At 42.3% G+C, this 18,621-nt stretch overlaps 3 protein-coding genes across 4 annotated transcripts in view; 1 reads left to right on the forward strand and 2 right to left on the reverse strand.

Moving 5' to 3' along the window:
• LOC135113659 (galactosylgalactosylxylosylprotein 3-beta-glucuronosyltransferase P-like) overlaps window positions 1–2,478 on the forward strand; it is a 5,758-nt gene extending 3,280 nt beyond the window's left edge. Inside the window, 3 exon segments of the mRNA XM_064029096.1 lie at window positions 31–207; window positions 729–839; window positions 2,066–2,478. Of these exon segments, the coding sequence (XP_063885166.1) occupies window positions 31–207; window positions 729–839; window positions 2,066–2,188 (411 nt within the window). The 3' untranslated portion in view covers window positions 2,189–2,478.
• Window positions 2,479–4,840: 2,362 nt separating this feature from the next.
• Window positions 4,841–6,635, reverse strand: LOC135113658 (ribitol 5-phosphate transferase FKRP-like). Its single transcript, XM_064029095.1, has one exon. The coding sequence runs from the start codon at window positions 6,493–6,495 to the stop codon at window positions 4,969–4,971; it is 1,527 nt and encodes a 508-aa protein (XP_063885165.1). The 5' UTR covers window positions 6,496–6,635; the 3' UTR covers window positions 4,841–4,968.
• Window positions 6,636–9,150: 2,515 nt separating this feature from the next.
• Window positions 9,151–14,277, reverse strand: LOC135113661 (protein Churchill-like). 2 transcript variants are annotated; one of them, XM_064029099.1, is made up of 6 exons: window positions 14,159–14,277; window positions 13,257–13,372; window positions 12,799–12,937; window positions 10,885–11,672; window positions 10,004–10,200; window positions 9,151–9,710 (listed from the first exon to the last, which is right to left on the reverse strand). In XM_064029099.1, exons 2-4 carry the CDS (start codon window positions 13,293–13,295, stop codon window positions 11,509–11,511), a joined length of 342 nt encoding a protein of 113 aa, XP_063885169.1. In that variant the 5' UTR covers window positions 13,296–13,372; window positions 14,159–14,277; the 3' UTR covers window positions 9,151–9,710; window positions 10,004–10,200; window positions 10,885–11,508. The 2 variants fall into 2 exon arrangements, with proteins under 2 accessions (XP_063885169.1, XP_063885168.1); XM_064029098.1 differs by lacking the exon at window positions 14,159–14,277 and adding an exon at window positions 13,739–13,946.
• Window positions 14,278–18,621: the final 4,344 nt, after the last annotated feature.

The following is an 18,621-nucleotide window of genomic DNA, read 5'->3' on the forward strand; positions in this document are numbered from 1 at the left end:
CTGCACTCTCAGTGTAACACTCGCCCTTAGATGAGGTACACCTCGCGCGTCTCCATGTGGCCAGTGGGGCTGATCATCGGTAGCGGCGTGTCGACCCCAGTGTTGAGGAACGGCCGCTTTGTGGGCTGGTATGACGCGTGGATAGGAGGAAGGACGTTCCCAGTGGACATGGCGGGGTTCGCTGTGAGTGTAGAATTCCTACTGCAGGTGAGAGAGAGAGAGAGAGAGAGAGAGAGAGAGAGAGAGAGAGAGAGAGAGATTCCTAAAGCACTGTTCACATCTCAGGATCCACTTAAAATAAAAGAAATAAAAAAACACCCAATGAAAACCAAAAAAATCACTTTATCCCTTTGAAAATACTCTCTCTCTCTCTCTCTCTCTCTCTCTCTCTCTCTCTCTCTCTCAAAATTCATGTAAAGTTATTTCTAGACCACTGTTCTTGACCCGTATTCAGAAGCGTTTTGTTCTTTCAACATGACAATTTTCAGATCCCAGAAATGATGAGGGGGGTTCTCAAGAGTTTTTCTCCTGTTCGTAATGTAAAAATCTAGGTAATTAATCAGTCACTAGAATCATGAAAACACCTGTAAAAACCAGTATCACCTTAACCAGAACTTCTTGAAAGTAGTGGAGGTGCGGCACGGAAGTATTTCAGAATATCTTCCTTTGTCTCATGCCAAGGTATATTAAGTTAACATTCCTAAGTCTCTGTTCTCTCGTGTCCTCAGCGTCCTGATGCTTTAATGCCCTTCAAACCAGGCCACGAGGAGGACGGGTTTCTAAGGAGCCTTGGTATTTCACAGTCAGACATTGAGTTCAAGGCCGCTGAGTGTACGCAGGTGAAGTATGACTGAGTGGGTTAGTGGGTGAGTGGCTGAATGAGTGAGTGACAGAGTGATTGATTGATGGAGTGACTCAGTAACTGAGTGACTTACTGATTGATTGACAGAGTGACTGACTGAATGACTGATTAATTGACTGACTGACCGACTGGTTTGCCTGGTTGGTTGATAAGTATAAATAGGTACCGTAAGTTGTATACAGGGACAGCAACATGGCGGCTTGATGGCTTCTTGCAATTTCTTGTATTTTCTTGTGTTCTTGTGTTTTATTGATGGATTAAATACAACACAACAAACTTATATCACCATCTCCACCACATACTTTTCGTCTCATCAACTCCTCTCCTCTAACTGACTGTCTTCAGCCTCTCTCTCACCGCCGCAATGTTGCATATCTAGCTGTCTTCTACCGCTATTTTCATGCTAACTGCTCTTCTGATCTTGCTAACTGCATGCCTCCCCTCCTTCCGCGGCCCCGCTGCACAAGACTTTCTTCTTTCTCTCACCCCTATTCTGTCCACCTCTCTAACACAAGAGTTAACCAGTATTCTCAATCATTCATCCCTTTCTCTGGTAAATTCTGGAACTCCCTGCCTGCTTCTGTATCTCCACCTTCCTATGACTTGAATTCCTTCAAGAGGGAGGTTTCAAGACACTTATTCATCAATTTTTGACCACTGTTTTGACCCTTTTATGGGACTGGCATTTCAGTGGGCATTTTTTTTATTAGATTTTTGTTGCCCTTGGCCAGTGTCCTTCCTACATAAAAAAAAAAAAAAATCACAAACACACACACACACACACACACACACAGTTAACACCAGACTACATAACCTTTTCCTCTCCTCAGAGATCCATGTATTCAGATAAACTAAACACACACACACACACACACACACACACACAGGCATCAGTTTAGCTACTTAACCCATTCACTGTCACATTCCACCTCCTCCTCCTCTCTTTAGATATTTGTTTGGCACACAGACCAAGAACTATTCCTATACACACACACACACACACACACACACACACAATGGACTGGATAAAGATGTAGTCCATGCAAAGACAGTTCACAATTTTAAAGCGAAAATTTATATAAATAGATACAGAGACAGGAAACATGAGCATAACTACTTTCCTGTATGTCACAACTAGGTAAATGCATCACCCTAGCTAATTCAGACACCACCGCAGTACATCACTTCTTCCTCTCCTCACAGATCTACGTTTGGCACACTCAGACGAAGAAGAACTATCCCTACAGCAGACAGATCCTTAGCCCCAAGTTTGATGGGACCAACCTACGTGTGTTACAAAGGGACATAATGCTCCAGCCAGGGTAGCAAGTGACAAATTCAAGAACAGTTTTAAAGTGCTGCATTTTTAATCTCTCTCTTAAAAGGAATGTTAACAGAGGTTTTATTTATATATTTGTTTTTTGTTATCTCTAGCCAGCTTCATTTCTACCCTAAAACACTAGTGCTAATGTTCTAACTATAATCTTTTAGTAATTTCTTTTCTTTTTTTTTCCTGTCTCTCTTGGAGGAATAGCAACAGACATTTCCTTTATATATATATTTATTTGTGTTGCCTCTAGCCAGTCTTCTCTACACCTTGATAAATTTTCTAATCTTCAGATCCATTTATTATTTTGTCATGTCTACACCTTGCCACATCTTGATCTATTGGTGCAAAATGTTTCAACCTTCAGATCCACAAAGTGATCTTTCCTCCTGCATCCTGTTAACTGACAATGGGGATTACCACGTGTAGGCCTAATGACTTCCTGCACCAACCCTTGTGTTTGTAAGTTCTTCCTGTCTTGAAGTGAATCCCTACAGAAGACAAGGACAGCAAACACACACAGCAACATCATGCCTTTATTGAGCATCACCAAAAAGTGTACAAACAGCAGACTCACTTTTTGCCCTACAAACACCACCACAGCTCACTACAGTCCCTCACGAGGCCAACAGACAGACTGACAGACAGGTGCTTCCACCAGTAAGACAAGAATCTATACTCCTCCATTACAAATGCATTCTAACCTTTTCACTGGTATGGTCTTCCTGTGTTAAGAATGAGGGCACTGTAAGAAATATTTGCACGGTGACAGATACAGAAAGACACAAGAGAGCGTAGAGGTTAATCTTGTCTTTTCTAGGCTACAGATTTGATTTAAGACACTGCAGTACAAAAGTTATAGATGGATGTGGGAAAATATCAGCATTGCAGTGAAGGAATTAAAGAGACATGTGGAAGTAAAAGAGGATTTAGTTATGCCTTTTGAAATGTCCTTGTCTCAATGAAGAAAACAGAGAGGAACTTTACTGACTGAACCAAGCAATGTAGTGGAGCCTACCTGCCTGCCTGCCTATCTGTATGCCTATCTGCCTGCCTGCCTGCCTACCTATCTACCTGTCTATGGCTATGAAAAGCTCATTCTGACCCTATGAAGCAGAGTGTGAGGCATACACTCACCAGGAAGCAAACTTGAGCTACAACACAGGAAAAGCTACTAACTGTAATGGTTAGAAAGATGAGTACTACTAGTATTTGAGACATACGTACATACTACATGGCAGACTGTATACACTTGGCTTTTTGACTAGTGCTGTTCCTATAAATATTTTTTGTAGTAGAGTGATTCAGTAAAATTAGCTCTCAATCAAATAATTGCTTGGCCACTGCCTTCCTTCATCCAGACTCTAATTATTATAGTTACTGAGACGAGTGGAGAAATTCAGTAATGTTTTAGTAGTGAGTGATTCAGTATTCTTAGCTCTCAGTCACTTTCTTCCTTCTTTCATTCAGAGACTCTAATCATTACAGAGTTGCTGAGTTGAGTGAAGAGATTTGTTAATATTAGCTTTCAGTCAAATAATTAGTTGGGCACTGCCTTCCTTCCTTCCTTCCTTCAGATGCTCACCATTACTGAGTCAGAAGTGAGTGGAATGATTAATATTAGGTCTGTCCAATAACTACACCACAACTTTCTTCTTTCCCTCACCCTCATCGTCAAACCACATGAGGGAGTTGAGATTCATTAATACAAATCAGCTTTCAGTCCAATAACTACACCATCCCTTCTTTCCTTCCTTCACTCTCACCATAACAGGATCATATAAGGGAGGAAAAAATTTACTTATAATTAGTTATGGATAGAGTCATTTTCCACATCCATGTTCTTCCTTCCTTCCTTCATTCATTCACTCTCGCCATCATCAAACCACACAAGTGTAAGGAAATTCATAGATATTTAATTTGACACATTTTGAAAGTTATGAACTGAGTTATTTTGTCTGACCACTTCCTTTTCATTCTTACCAGGCAACAGAAAATCTATATACATTCAATAAGTTATAAGTATTTCTGAAGTTACAGAATTACTTTGCATGGCCACTTACTTCCTTTGCCCTCAACAATACAGAACCACACAGTACATTTAATTTGACACAGGTTTGAAGATATGAATGAAGTTATGACAAGTTGAGCAATACAAGGTTGTGGTCCAGGTAAGTATCTGAATGATTAAATTGTAATTGCTTTCCCATAACTGCACTAAGTCAGTTACCTAATTTGATTACTTACCGCAGCCTTAATTCTGCCTAAATATACTTGGCAATATTTGGTTATGCTAATACAACTACTAACCCAAGATTTGTGCTGGGACACCAGACTTATTGCTCACCCCTGCACTGTCTTATAAAAGTATCACAAGTAACTAAACATAATGCATCAAAATCAAACTGTATCTTTAAATGACACTCAGTCAAACTGCACTGATAATTATTTCTATTTGTTGCATTGATCATTATTTTATATGTCAAGCATTATTCTGTCTCTGTTTCTGTCTGTTTCAATCTCTCTCTCTCTCTCTCTCTCTCTCTCTCTCTCTCTCTCTCTCTCTCTCTCTCTCTCTCTCTCTCTCTCTCACATCACCATATAACCTTAGCTCTTGCAGCACCAAGAAATTCTCAACTAATCTCTCTCTCTCTCTCTCTCTCTCTCTCTCTCTCTCTCTCTCTCTCTCTCTCTCTCTCTCTCTCTCTCTCTCTCTCTCTCTCTCACACACACACACACACACACACACACACACACACACACCTGTGGCCCATGCCCCTCATAGCCTGTGGAGGAGGGCAGACATGTTGCCTGGCAGGGGCACCTCTGGGTTGGGGTACTGGGGTGTCTCAATCACCCCTGGGCCAAACTTGAGCTCAAGGAAATCCCTCACATTGTTGGGCGCGGCAGCCATCACGCCGGCGAAGGTGACTGAGGCGATGGGGCGCAGGAAGTGCTCTGGGAAGTCCATGTCCTGGCGGTGGCCAGTTGCCCAGGCACCACCCCGGGTCATAGTGCCGCTGCGGGGCGTGAAGGGGAACACGTCCACGTGCAGGTGGTTCGCGGTGCTGTAGTGGACACGGTAGAAGCCGCCCTCCGCTGCGCGCTGCCACACGAAGCCGTCTGCATCCTCCAGCGTTTGCCAGCGGGCGGCACGCAGCGGCGGACAGCGCTCAGCGTCAGCGGCATACACACCCACATCCACGTCGTAGTCCCACGGCAGCAGGTCACCACCCCGCACTGCTCCCAGCAGCGACCCACCCTCCAGCCACCACCGCACACGGCAGCCCCGCAGTGTCTGGAATACATGTCGTGCTGTGGCCCGCAGCCCCTCCAGGCAGCACGGCGGTGTCCAGCGGCCACGCAGCAAGTAGTCAGGTGTGTCTTGCACCACAGTGGGGAAGCAGCGCTGTGAGGTGCGGGTGCAGCCATACCAGCGCACGTCTCCGCCTGGCCCCACCACCTTCTTGAGGCCCACTGCAGCAAACAGCGCCACACGCCGCTCCTCCTCGGCTGCTGTGGCCTTCCACCGCAGGTGTTCTGAGGCCAGCAACTGCCGGCCCTCCCCCAGCAGCCCCCCACGCCCCACCCGCACCTTCCAGCCACGCGCTGTGCCCTGCACGCCCAGGCCCAGAGGCAGGGGGCGTGCCAGGGGCAGGCTTAGTTCCAGCAGGCTGTCAGTGGTGAGTAGCAGTGCGGCACGGCCTGACACAGCATCGCAGGCCTCACTGCCCGGTGCAGGAGCCACAGAGAGCGTCCAGGCCGGCAGGTCCAGCGTGTAGCGGTGACAAGCCAGTGTGGCACCCCCCACCCCAACTGCTACCACTCGTGTGTCCCCTGCCTCCAGCAACCCCAGCAGGTCCAGCAGCTGAGCTGCTGAGGACACCCGTGCCCCGTCAGGCAGCAGCAGCACATGGCGGGTGCCGGCCAGGTGGGCAGCCAGGCTGGGCCGCCGCCGCATTAGGCCAGGGGTCAGCACCAGGGGAGTGGCCCCCTGGGGCAGGCGCAGTGGTGGGTACACCAAGTCGTCGCTGGCCACCAGCACACGGCACCGCCCGCCACAAGCCGCCACGACAGAGCGTGCCGTGTCCTCAAGGTCGTTGTCAAAATTCTCAAACTCCCGCAAAATGATGGCCAGGCTGGCCAATGGGTTCTGGCCCCCCACTGTGCTGCCCTGCCCCCCACTGCTGCTGCCACCACCACCAACACCTACCGAGGGGAAGGGCCGGTCCACCCCTATCCACCGCACCACTAACACCATCACCACCATCACCACCACCAGCCTCAACTTCCTCACCCCCACCATGCTGCCTCTCCACCACCACCACTTCCTTGCCTTACCTCACTGAGACACTTGCCTGCCAGGAGTGTGTCAGTCTGCACCACACACGTCCCCAACACTGCACTCACTGACACATGTCACTATGCCTCACTCCACCACAGCCAGTGTCTGGCGGGTCACACTGGCACACTAGTCCTTGGCTGATGGTTTCTTGCTCCCTCACTCCTGCACTGCCACAAACTTTCTCTTACTGTCAGTGTCACCACCAACACAACATTTGTTCCACCACTACACACAACAATGCTCACACACCAATCCTAGCCATGGCAACTACACCAACCTCAACACAAAACAGCACAGCACAGCACAGCACAGCACAACACAACACAAAACAGCATGGCACCACAAGTTATCACAACAACAACACCAAACTCTTGGGTTACAAATCCTTAAGAATAACACTTGACATGCCTGTACAAAAATATCTTATGTCCTACGTCGTCAGTTTCACTCAATTGTTCTCTCACAGTTAATGTAAAATGAATCATAGTCCTGTACAGCCCAAATACAAGTAATGATAACACTGTACAAAGCAAAACGGGTGGGAAATAATGGAGTGAAAAGAGAGAAGGAAGATGGATTTCAATGACAATATAATTCAAGTTTGGCACACAGCTCGTCTCCACACATACATATAAACACACACACACACACACACCAGTCACAAACACAGAAATAGGACAGGGAAGCACAGAATTTAAAATCAGTAAGGAAGTGAATACCTTAGGAACCCAAACACAACCCTGCTGTACCTCACTTAACAAGATAACACAAGACCTCAGTGAATCAGGACCACTCACCACTGCTCCTTTACCCACAAAATGGAACACCTTGTGGGACCTTAGGAGTGGAATGAAACTTTCCTCCACCTCAATCATGCAAAGAAACCCAAGAGAGTAAGGTAGATTGAGACAACCTTGGAACTATATGCACAAAAAAACAGATTAAGAAGATTAAGAGCCCAAGAAAGTCACAGAGATTGAGACCCAAGGAAACAAAGGCTGAGAAGAGGAAGAACCTAAAAAAGTCACAGAAATGAGACAACCTTGTGGGACCTTGGCACCTTATGACTTTCCTCCAACTCAACCATGCAAGGAAACACTAGATAAAGAAACCAATCAAGTCACACAGATTGAGACAGAGATATACTGATTAAGAAGAGGAAGGACCCAAGAAAGTCATGTAGACTGAGACAACCAAACACACACACACACACACACACACACACACACACACACACACACACACACACACACTAACTATCAAAAAACACCTTGCACATTAGTTAGTGACACACGTACAAGATGACTTTAGGAACAAGAGACTGAGCTCAGTAAGATGAACAGTAATTATGGTAACACATGAGCTACAAAGCCTCCTCACAGACTGCAATGGGACACAGAGGACCTTAGACACACTTCCTTCACCTCAACAATAAACACACACACAATCTGAGATACACAGTACACAACAAACTCTCTTCACTTCAGTAACAGAGAAACACAATCACAGACAGAACCATAGACAAGACAACACACGTCCTCCACCAACAGACAACATAATTCAACACCAACACACATAACACCTCACTGGAATGGAAGCACCTAGGACGACACAACTACAGCACCACAGCATCACAACAACCACCACCACTATCACCAGTACCTCAGATCACCACCGCAATTTCCAGTACAATCTTAGCTTGCACCAGACAATGAATTCAGAACAAAGGGGGAATGCAGAGAGAATGTTAGTGTCTATGGAGCAATGATGAAGGAATGAAGGGAGTCTATCAGGGAGACTCTCACTATAAAAGGTATTAATGATGTGAGATTAAATACCCTGGCTTACCACTTCAAATATAACAAAACAAGAAAGAATAACAAGTTGATTTACACTGCAACTAACAGGGAATAAAGTGAAGTACCAGCATTAGAATCCCACCGTCATGTGTCTTAATAAAGTAAAAATTCCAGACTACATCAGCTTACCACCTCAAAGATAACAAGACTACAGAGAATATCAGATTAATTTATGCCATAGTTAGCAAGGATTGAAGTCAAGGGTACCACCAACAGAATCAAATAGTAAAGTGTCTCAATAAAGCAAGATTCCAAACTGCACTAGCTAAACACTTCATAGATAGCTAGAGCTGAGAATGTTTGAGTCATAAAGCACCTTTGCATAACTTTCTCTATCACATTACTGTTTCTTTACCTTCGTTCATTCATTCAAATTACAATTGATTTATCTCCTTTCCACAATTTTCTTGTACTCTTTTCACATTTAATCTTGCTTCTTCTATACTCAAACATCTCCACATAACATCCTTTATCTCATTAATGTTCCTTAGCAGTACATTCATTCACATTACAATTCATTTCCTTCCTTTTCACACTTCTTTTTCACCCTTTCTCTTCTGTATTCACACTGCACCCTCACACAACATCTATCTTATCAAACTTCATTCACATCACAAATTCTTTCTCTTTTTTCCACACCTTCCTTCTCTCTTTGCTCTTTTACTCCTCTTCTATACTGTAGTTAGTTCTCTAATTCTGTAGTTCATGTAGGATAGTGTCATTACATCAAACAGACCAGTTGGGTGCCAAAGATCCGTTGCTGTTTCAAATTTGTAACTTTTATTCACATTAGCACAGAGAAGTACATTCAGAGCCACAAGTTGGTGACAAGGATTGTGGTGCTAGATGTGTTTCTAATCAAAGTACAGTTGTTGTTTTTCATAGTTGTGGTGCCAGATGTGTTTCTAATCAATCAAAGTACAGCTGTTGTTTTTCATAGTTATGGTGCTAGATATATTTCTAATTAGTCAATCAAAGTACAAGAGTTGTTTTTCAGTGTTCCTGTCTAAATGTATTTGCCAATCCAAATACAATAGTTTTTTTTTCTTCTCCTTTTATCTGTATTCCTGCCTCAATGAATCAGTTAATCTAAGTGAAATAGCTTTTTTTTTCTTTATCTGTATCTGTCTCAATGCATCAGTCAATCCAAATACAATAGTTTTTTTTTCTCTCTCTCTCTCTCTTTCTTTTATTTGTCTTCCAGTCTCAATGCATGTTACTCCGAGTACAATACTTTTCTCATTTTCTCCTTATCCTTGCCTCAGTGTGTATTATTGAAACTTTCCTTATGTACACAATCTTTTCTTAATTAGTTTCCTGGAGAGACAAAGATGAATTAGCCTTTACATGTGCTTCATAATAATCTCTTGTTGTATAGATTCTCAACTGATGTTCTGGAAAGATTACCAGAGAATTCTATCTTTACTAATAATTCATGATAAGCTTTCAACTCAAATCTTGTGAATTCCTTAAGAGAAAGTGATCCAACAAGCAATGACCTCAGTGGCTTTGACTCTCAACTGACTTTTTTAGGGAAATATAGAAGTTCTCAATTGATTTTCTAGTGCCAAAGATCATTCTACCTTTACTAGTGATCAACTCGACAATACCTTCACAGTGATTCCCAGCAAGCAGTGACCGCATTGGGCCTCAGCCTTCTGCAGGAGACTACCGTAGGCACAACACAAACACAAATTTCTCTGTAGGTGCCAGCAGGGAAGACTTCACAGGGACTGTCATGTGTAGGTTTTGTGGCTTCTTGTGGATTCCTCTATGTTCTTGTGACAGATGGACAGGCACGGCACATCTGTTGGTACAAAACACACATAGGACTGTATTCTGAAATGCTTTGCTCTCGCACCACAATTATTTTCAAAGGCCACAGAGATGATTACTTAGGTTCTTAAGAGTGTTTCTCTTGTTAATAATGTAAAAATCTTGTTAATCTGTCACTAGAATCATAAAAACATCCTTGAAATCCCATGTCACTTCATCCTAACTATTTTCAAAGACCATAGAGATGATTAGCCAGGTTCCCAAGAGTGTTCCTCCTGTTAATGGTGTAGAAATAATCAATTTGTCATTAAAACTGTAAAAACCCTTAAAAATCTATGTAGCTTTAACTAGAGCATTTTGAAAGAAGTGGAGATGCAGCATATAAATGTTTCAGAATAAGATACATAAACATCACCTCAGACTTAAGAAAAAGCATCAAGTAGAAATAAATGTTTTGATTCTTATGCTTGGCATGTGAAGGGCCTGACTAACCCACAAATCCTTTCAAATCAAGCAAAAATTTGAGAGAATTCTTCATAATACACTTATACACAAACAGAGGTCACCAGAACCACAAAAACACCCTTGAGAACCCCAATGACTTTCACCTGAGACTGCTAAAAGTCTATAGGATAATGAACTGCTTAGGAATACAAACAAATCAAGCTTGTCATATTAAGAAGCAAGAACAGAAGGCAAACATCACAACACTTACATACATAGGAGACATAAGACCAGTTGTTGATGAGACTGGAAAGCTGAATCTTGGAAACCCACTTGAATAGGAAAGTGGCAAACTGACAAAAAAAAAGTAAGTAAGAGTGTACTAAGAGTGGCAATGCAGGGTGTGAGGGTATATGCTGAGGGTGAGGAAGGATGTGTGAGGAATGGAGAGCATTTTTTGTCTTTAGGGTGAGATAAAGTGAGGCAGAATTAGGCTACAGGGTGTAAGAGTGATGCTATAGATAAGAGTGAGGCTGAGAATAGGAATATGGACTGAGAAAGGATGAGGCTTTAGGGTCAGGCAGGGTATGGAAGGGTGAGGGTATCGGATGTGGATACAGGGTGAAACAAGGTGAGACAGGATAAAGCAGGGTGAAGATACAGGGTGAGGCTATAGAGAAATGCTACAGGGTAAAACAGTGAGGCAGAGAGACAGTGAGGAAGGATGAAAATACAAAAATACTGCCTTACCCCACAGGGTAAGGCAGTAAGGCAGAAAGGCAAGGATGTGACAGTGAGACTGGGTGAGGCTAGAGTGTGGCAGTAAGACAGGGTGTGCTATATATCTACAGGGTGAAGGTATAAAGTAAAGCTGTGGTGAGGCAGGATTGGGTCCTCAGAAGAGTGCAGCCTCAAGGCGTGGGTCGTGAGGGAGGCAGGAGCGGGAGTCCTCAGCCTCACCACACAGCAGGCAGCTCATCTCATACTGCTGATAGTCGTCCTCCAGCCAGAAGGTGTGCACGTGTCTGGCTACCACATGGCTACACGTCCCACACACGTCTGAAGAAACAACACTGATAAGAATAACAAACACAATAGGAGTTGAGACATTTTGACAAGTTAGAGGTGAATGTGAAAAGAGACACAGGTGTTATGGGGCGAGTTTACTCCTGACTAGTCTCACTTGTAGCTTCCTCAGGGGAACTGGAATACAGATAACAAGCACTACTGAGAAAGCTCTATTCTGGTATACATCTGAGTAATGAAAATGGAAAACTGTGTGTGTGTGTGTGTGTGTGTGTGTGTGTGTGTGTGTGTGTGTGTGTGTGTGTGTGTGTGTGTGTGTGTGTGTGTGTGTGTGTGTGTGTTTTACTTGATGGTTAACACTTTTCTATGCTGTCAAAATAGTTTACTAATTTCAAGTTTTTATCATGCATTTCTTATACCAGGCTAGAGTTTTCCAATGGTACCACACACATCTGGAATAACAACAACAAAAACAATAGTACCACTAATAGCATGTACCACACATAGCTGAAGTGATATTAAAGTTATATTTGTCACTGATCAGACCTCACTTAGATTATGCTGTGCAGTTCTAGTCCTCATATTACAGGAAAGATATAGGTCTGTTAGAGTCAATGCAGAGAATCACTAAAAACATACAAGGGATAAAAAGTATTCCTTATAAGAGGAGACTGAAGCTTTCAAATTTGCATTCCTTAAAGAGGGGATCTGATAGTAGTCTGTAAGTGATATAGGGGGATATAATGAGGGTGACATATACAGAATCCTCAGTTCAGTCATCAGGATAAGAGAAGGAATCACAGGTTCTTGTGAAAATAAGGGAAGCTGCATAAAGCCATCAAGCCTACACATAATGATCCCTATATTAACCATGCCTACCTATTTTCTCCCATCATCCTCACCCATTAATTTGTCTAATCTTTTAAAGCTCTCTATCAACTCTGAACAAGCAATCTAATACCTGGATTTATTCCATTCTTCTGCTATTCTATATGAGAACCAATTTCTTCCTATATATATATTTTGAAATCTAATCATATTAAGTTTGAACCCATTACTTCTTGTCATATCCTGATTATTGACTCAGGATTTTGTTTATGCTACCTTTGTCATGTCCCCTGCACCATTGAGGGAAGGTACAAAAGGCCTGGGTACTCACGGTCATACTCAGTCACCTCCTGGGCAGCATGGGAGGGGGATGTTGTCTTGTTGGCTTCCCTCAGCGTGTCCTTGTGCCCACAGCCCTGACACCCGGCCAAGTTAGCAAGGTAAGCCCCCGAGTCCAGGCACACTGTGCCCTAAACAACACATGTCAGCATTAATAGGGAGTTTTGTATGGGTTTATGTTGTCTATTTTTTCAGTGGTTGAGATATGGAGGAATGTTTTTTTTAATATAATGGTGGATGATGATGATAGTGATAATGATGATGATGATGATGATAGTAGCAGTAGTAGTAGTAGTAGTAGTAGTAGTAGTAGTAGTAGTAGTAGTAGTAGTAGTAGCAGTAGTAGTAGTAGTAGTAGTAGTAGTAGTAGAAGAAGAAAAGAACAAGAAAGGAAAAAAAACAATAAAACAGAACAACAACAACAACAATCACTGTAACACACACACACACCCTGTCTGGAAACTCCTCCTTGACACAATCTTGACACATCCTTCTGGTTCACATCTCTCTTCTCTTTACATTCCCCGCCTCAGTACCGCTCTCTTGGTTCTCAGCTCAACAGGAGCCTGGAATGAAAGAACATAAGAACATAAAAGAACAGGCTCATACAACATCCGACCCTGCATGATTATCATTGACTATATAGTAGGGTGGCGTCCACAAAACTGTTCCTTTCCACTTGGGGCCGATAGGGCTAAGAGTGTGTGTGTATGAGTGGGTGGTACTTTGTCTGGGCCATTCGAATAGAGTTGCCAGCCTGGTATATAGATACTAAGGCCAAAGAACAGTTGATAAAACCACAAGACAGCACGAGCGTAATTCCTTTCCCGTATGTCACAACTAGATAAACACACACACACACACACACACACACACACACACACACACACACCAGCAAAACAACATAAGCAACAAACGGAAACATCACTCACAAGCACACGAGACAAGCTGCTTGTTCTGTGCCTCTCTACTTTGGAATGTCACTCCCCTCTGAGGTGGCTAGCTATGTGGCACTCCCCGGGGTTAGACAGCGTAGTTAAGGAGAGAGGGGCAGTGGTGGGCAGAGGTAAGGTGGGTCCTGTGATGCCTCGCCCGAGTTCTTCATGTAAACACTCAAGGAAGGTTTCGGCAGGCTGAGTCTCGGCGCGCCTCGCAGGACTTGCTTTGCCATTATTACAAAGCAACAACCCACACAACACAACCATAACACAATAATAATAATAATAATAATAATAATAATAATAATAATAATAATAATAATAATAATAACAATAATAATAAGACTGCCAAGTGACAAACTTTACCCAAACAGCAGCATTAGATAACAAAACGTAACGTAATATCTGACTTACTCGACAGCAGATAGCGTCTGTCCCTCTGTTCCACACATGTAACAGAGAAGGTTCTGTGAAAACTCACAACGCATATAGGCAGCTCCCGCGTCCGGGTATCAGCACTGGCATGGTCGTCGGCTTCAAACAAATTTGTAATTAAATCAAGCAAGACAACGATTCCCTTCTTCAGTAAATAACAAATAAATAAATAAATAAATAAATAAATAAGACGAACAAAATACAACTTTCCATAAACAACCAAGGTATTATAAATGTCTTCATGTGTTACAAGCATACCATGAGTGACAAGACCTATTACAGAAGACACCATGAAATTCTACAGACTTTGCATAGGGGCAGTCGAGGTGAGGCGGGGAGAAGCGTGCCAGCACCTGAGTTTATGCAGTGCTGCTTACTATGTGCTGTGACGGAGGGAGAAGGAGGCAAGATAAAACAAGAGAGAGAGAGAGAGAGAGAGAGAGAGAGAGAGAGAGAGAGAGAGAGAGAGAGAGAGAGAGAGAGAGCATAACATAAGAAATAAGGGAAGCTGTAAGAAACCATCAAGCCTACACGTGGCAGTCCCTGTTTGAAATATACCTACGTATTTCCACTATCATCCCCATCCACAATAAATTTGTCTAATCTCACTTAAAGCTCCCTAATGACTCAGCACTAACAACTTGATTACTGAGAGAGAGAGAGAGAGAGAGAGAGAGAGAGAGAGAGAGAGAGAGAGAGAGAGAGAGAGAGAGAGAGAGAGAGAGAGATTAAAATTCGAATCTTTTTATGGTAATAGTATAATAATTTGACAAGTATTTGCAGAATCAATAGAAAAAATAAATAAATAAAACATGAAAACCTGAGCAGTCACCTCTATAGCTTTTGAAAGAAAGTCCTCGTGAGAGAAGGGTGTTTCAAAATACGGGCCTTGACATTTTGATTTAACAGATCAGAAAATATCAGAGAGAGAGAGAGAGAGAGAGAGAGAGAGAGAGAGAGAGAGAGAGAGAGAGAGAGAGAGAGGAGGGTGGGGGGCAGATATGAGCTACAAAGTGATGGAGCCCATCACCTCTTGTGATCCTTGGTGGATTAATTTGTCGGCAGTAAAAGCTTCCATATGAACGGCGGCGGTTGATTTACGGGAAGGCAATCAACTAAAACCTTTCGGCTGTGCGCCATTTCCCCCCATTCCCTCCACCCTCTCTCTCTCTCTCTCTCTCTCTCGTGAGAAAGCCACTGACAAAAACAAAGATTGTTACGTGTAGGCCTGATGGCTTCTTGTAGCTTCCATTATTTTCTTATACCTGCGAGAGGCAGTCGTCTCTGTATTACTCAGGTCTGTTATTGAAGCAAAGTGCGGCCATGTTGTGAGTTTAGTTTTATTTATTTTATATTATGCTTTAGCAAATGATTGTCAGTGTCTGATTTATAACTTTAGTTGGTTATTTGCTTTTAATTTTCTTCTTAATGGATTGTATTCGGTTTTCGTGTTTGTGTATACACATACGTTTTGTAATATTGATGCACAGCTTTCTTTTCTTATTGAATGTGCTTTAACAGGTTGAATCATTAAATGATCCAGCACCGCATTCTTGTAATTGTACTTATCTTGACTAGTGCTACACTTTTATTCTCAAAACCAGTGCTCAGTTTGCAACGTAACCATCGGCATTATAAGCTTTCACTCAAGGTCAGGGGTGTTGTTCCTCAAGATGACACAAGCGGCTCGTGATGTTTGGTGAGGGCACATGATACAGCTACTAACAAGATCATATTATTTATTGCATGTCAGTAAATCGTTGAAAACAAATAGATAAAATAAAATAAAATAGAAAGAGAGAGAGAGAGAGAAAAAAAAAACTTTGAAAACAAAAAATCACTTCCACGAAGAAGAAAAAATAAACACAAACAACACACACACACACACACACACACACACACACACACACACACACACACACACACACACACACACACACTAAACAGAGGTAGACAAAGACGGGGAAAAAAGGAAAAATAAAGATAGAAGAAAATGAGATAACATGAAACAAAAAAAAAAGTGGTGATTAATTGCACTGACATGTTTGTTAATATTAATAGGATTATTCATCTATCTCTCTCTCTCTCTCTCTCTCTCTCTCTCTCTCTCTCTCTCTCTCTCTCTCTCTCTCTCTGACCAGTATCACAATATCAAACATCAGAGAGATAAAAAGTGACATTACATATTTTAAAAAATCTTAGTATTTCTCAATTCTTTTCTTAGAAATTGATGTAAATGCTAAATGATGCAATAAACTGCGAATATTGATAGATTATTAAGTTATTTATCTCGAACAATGATTTACAGAGACAATATTTGATGACACCTAAAAGATATTCTCTTTTGCGCCGCACCTCCACTATTTTCAAAAGGCTCTGGTTGAAGTGATACGGAGTTTTAAGGGTGTTTTCATGGTACTAGTGACAGATTAACAACAATTCTACATTATTAACAGGAGAAATACTCATGAGAACCCAGCCAATCATCTCTGTGGCCTTTGAAAATAGTCGTGGTGAGAGGGCAAGCGTTTCTAAATACAGGCATATTGTGAGATGAAAACATTGCATATCATATTTCGTGAGCTTACAAGATAATGTACAAAATTTCTAATGATAATTTTTATTCTAGCTTTTAGGTACATTATTTTATGTATATTCATTCGTGATGTGTTTTTGTGAGTGAAAGTAATAATACAGTTCTTATGTATTTACAAATATTGTATAATGTATTTTTGTTATTCGAATAAAAGAGTAAAGCTTTTTTTTTCTTCTTCTTCAACCTCCTCTTCCTCGTCTTGTTCTTGTTGTTGTTATTCTTTGAGCGTGTCTTCAGTGTTTTATTTTTCTTCCTGTCCATTCTCCTCCTCTTCCCCTTTCTTCTTCTTCTTCTTCTTCTTCTTCTTCTTCTTCTTCTTCTTCCCTATCTCCTGTTTGTTCTCAAAATAAAACTCGAAAAAATTAAATGCTTACTACTGCTATTGCTACCACTACCACTACTACTACTACTACTACTACTACTACTACTACTACTACTACTACTACTACTACTACTGCTGCTGCTGCTGCTACTACTACTACTACTATTACAACTACTATTACTTAAGATAAAACAAGAGTAATAATAATGATAATAATAATCTGAAATCATAAGAATAATAACTGAAGTAAAGAAACAAGGAAAAAAATAACTAACCTTGCATAATCCCTTCCTCCTCTTCCTCCTCCTCGTCCTCCAGATAGAGAATTCAGTTGTAGAAAAAGGAGAAGAGATTGAAGAGTTGGTCGTACTAGAAGAGGTCGTACATGTGGTCATAGTGGTGGGTGATCGTACTTGTGGAGTTCGTACTGGTATTAGTCGTACTTGTAGAGGTAGTAGTGGTGGCTGGTCGTTCTTGTAGTGGTCGTGTTGGTTGTGGTCTTACTGGTGGGTGGTAGTACTAGCAGTGGTAGGTGGTCGTAATGTTGGGGAGGATAGTACCGGTGGTGGTCCTGGTGAGTAGTCGTACTGGCAGTGGTTGTATTGGTGACAGTCTCAAGTGTGGAGGTCTTACTGGTGGCGGTCGTGGTGATGATAGTCGTAGAGATGATGGTCGAATTGGTTATAATCGCAGATATGGTGGTCGTACTAGAGCTGGGGGTCGTACTGGTGGTAGTAGTGGTCGTAGTAAGTCAGTCGCAAGGCCGTGCGTAATTTGGGATTTCCAAGGGCATTGCAATTTAACAGTGCAAGGGATGCCTCTTAGAAACCCCAAGTTGGCAACAGCGTCATTCTAGAAGTCGTAGAAGGCGGGTCGTCTCATGGGGGGAATCGTTGGTATTGTGGAGTCGTCATGGGCTGGTTAAGGATGGGTGGTCATGGGCGAGTGGTTTCGAAGTTACGTGGTGGTAGTGGTCGTACTGTATTGGTGGTGGTGGTGGTCGTGTGGTGGTAGTGTGGTCGTGAAAGTGCGTATGTGTTTGTATGAGTGATGTTGTGATGCTGGTGGTGGATGGTGGTCGTTCAGTGACTTTTTGTAGTCGTCCATTTAAAAGGATAGAGTCGTACAAGTAGTAGTAGTAGTAGTAGTGGTAGTAGTAGTAGTGGTAAGAGTAGTAGTAGTAGTAGTAGTAGTAGTAGTAGTAGTAGTAGTAGTAGTAGTAGTAGTAGTAGTAAGAGTAGTAATAGTAGTAGTAGTGGTGGTGAGTGGTGGTGGTGGTAGTACTAACATAGTAATTATGATAGTAGTAGAGTTTTTAACTAACCGAAGCAGGAATGGTAGTAGTAGTAGTAGTAGTAGTAGTAGTAGTAGTAGTAGTAGTAGCAGTAGTAGTAATAGTAGTGATGGTTTATAGTGGTGGTGGTGGTGGTGGTGATGGTGCCTCAACAAGTCAGTAAGTCATACAAAGCCTAAGATTTCTAAACATATACATCAAATAAATAAATAAATAAATAAATAACTGAA

The sequence above is a fragment of the Scylla paramamosain genome, chromosome 26 (assembly GCF_035594125.1).
Source record: "Scylla paramamosain isolate STU-SP2022 chromosome 26, ASM3559412v1, whole genome shotgun sequence".
In the NCBI taxonomy this organism is placed as follows: Eukaryota; Metazoa; Arthropoda; class Malacostraca; order Decapoda; family Portunidae; genus Scylla; species Scylla paramamosain.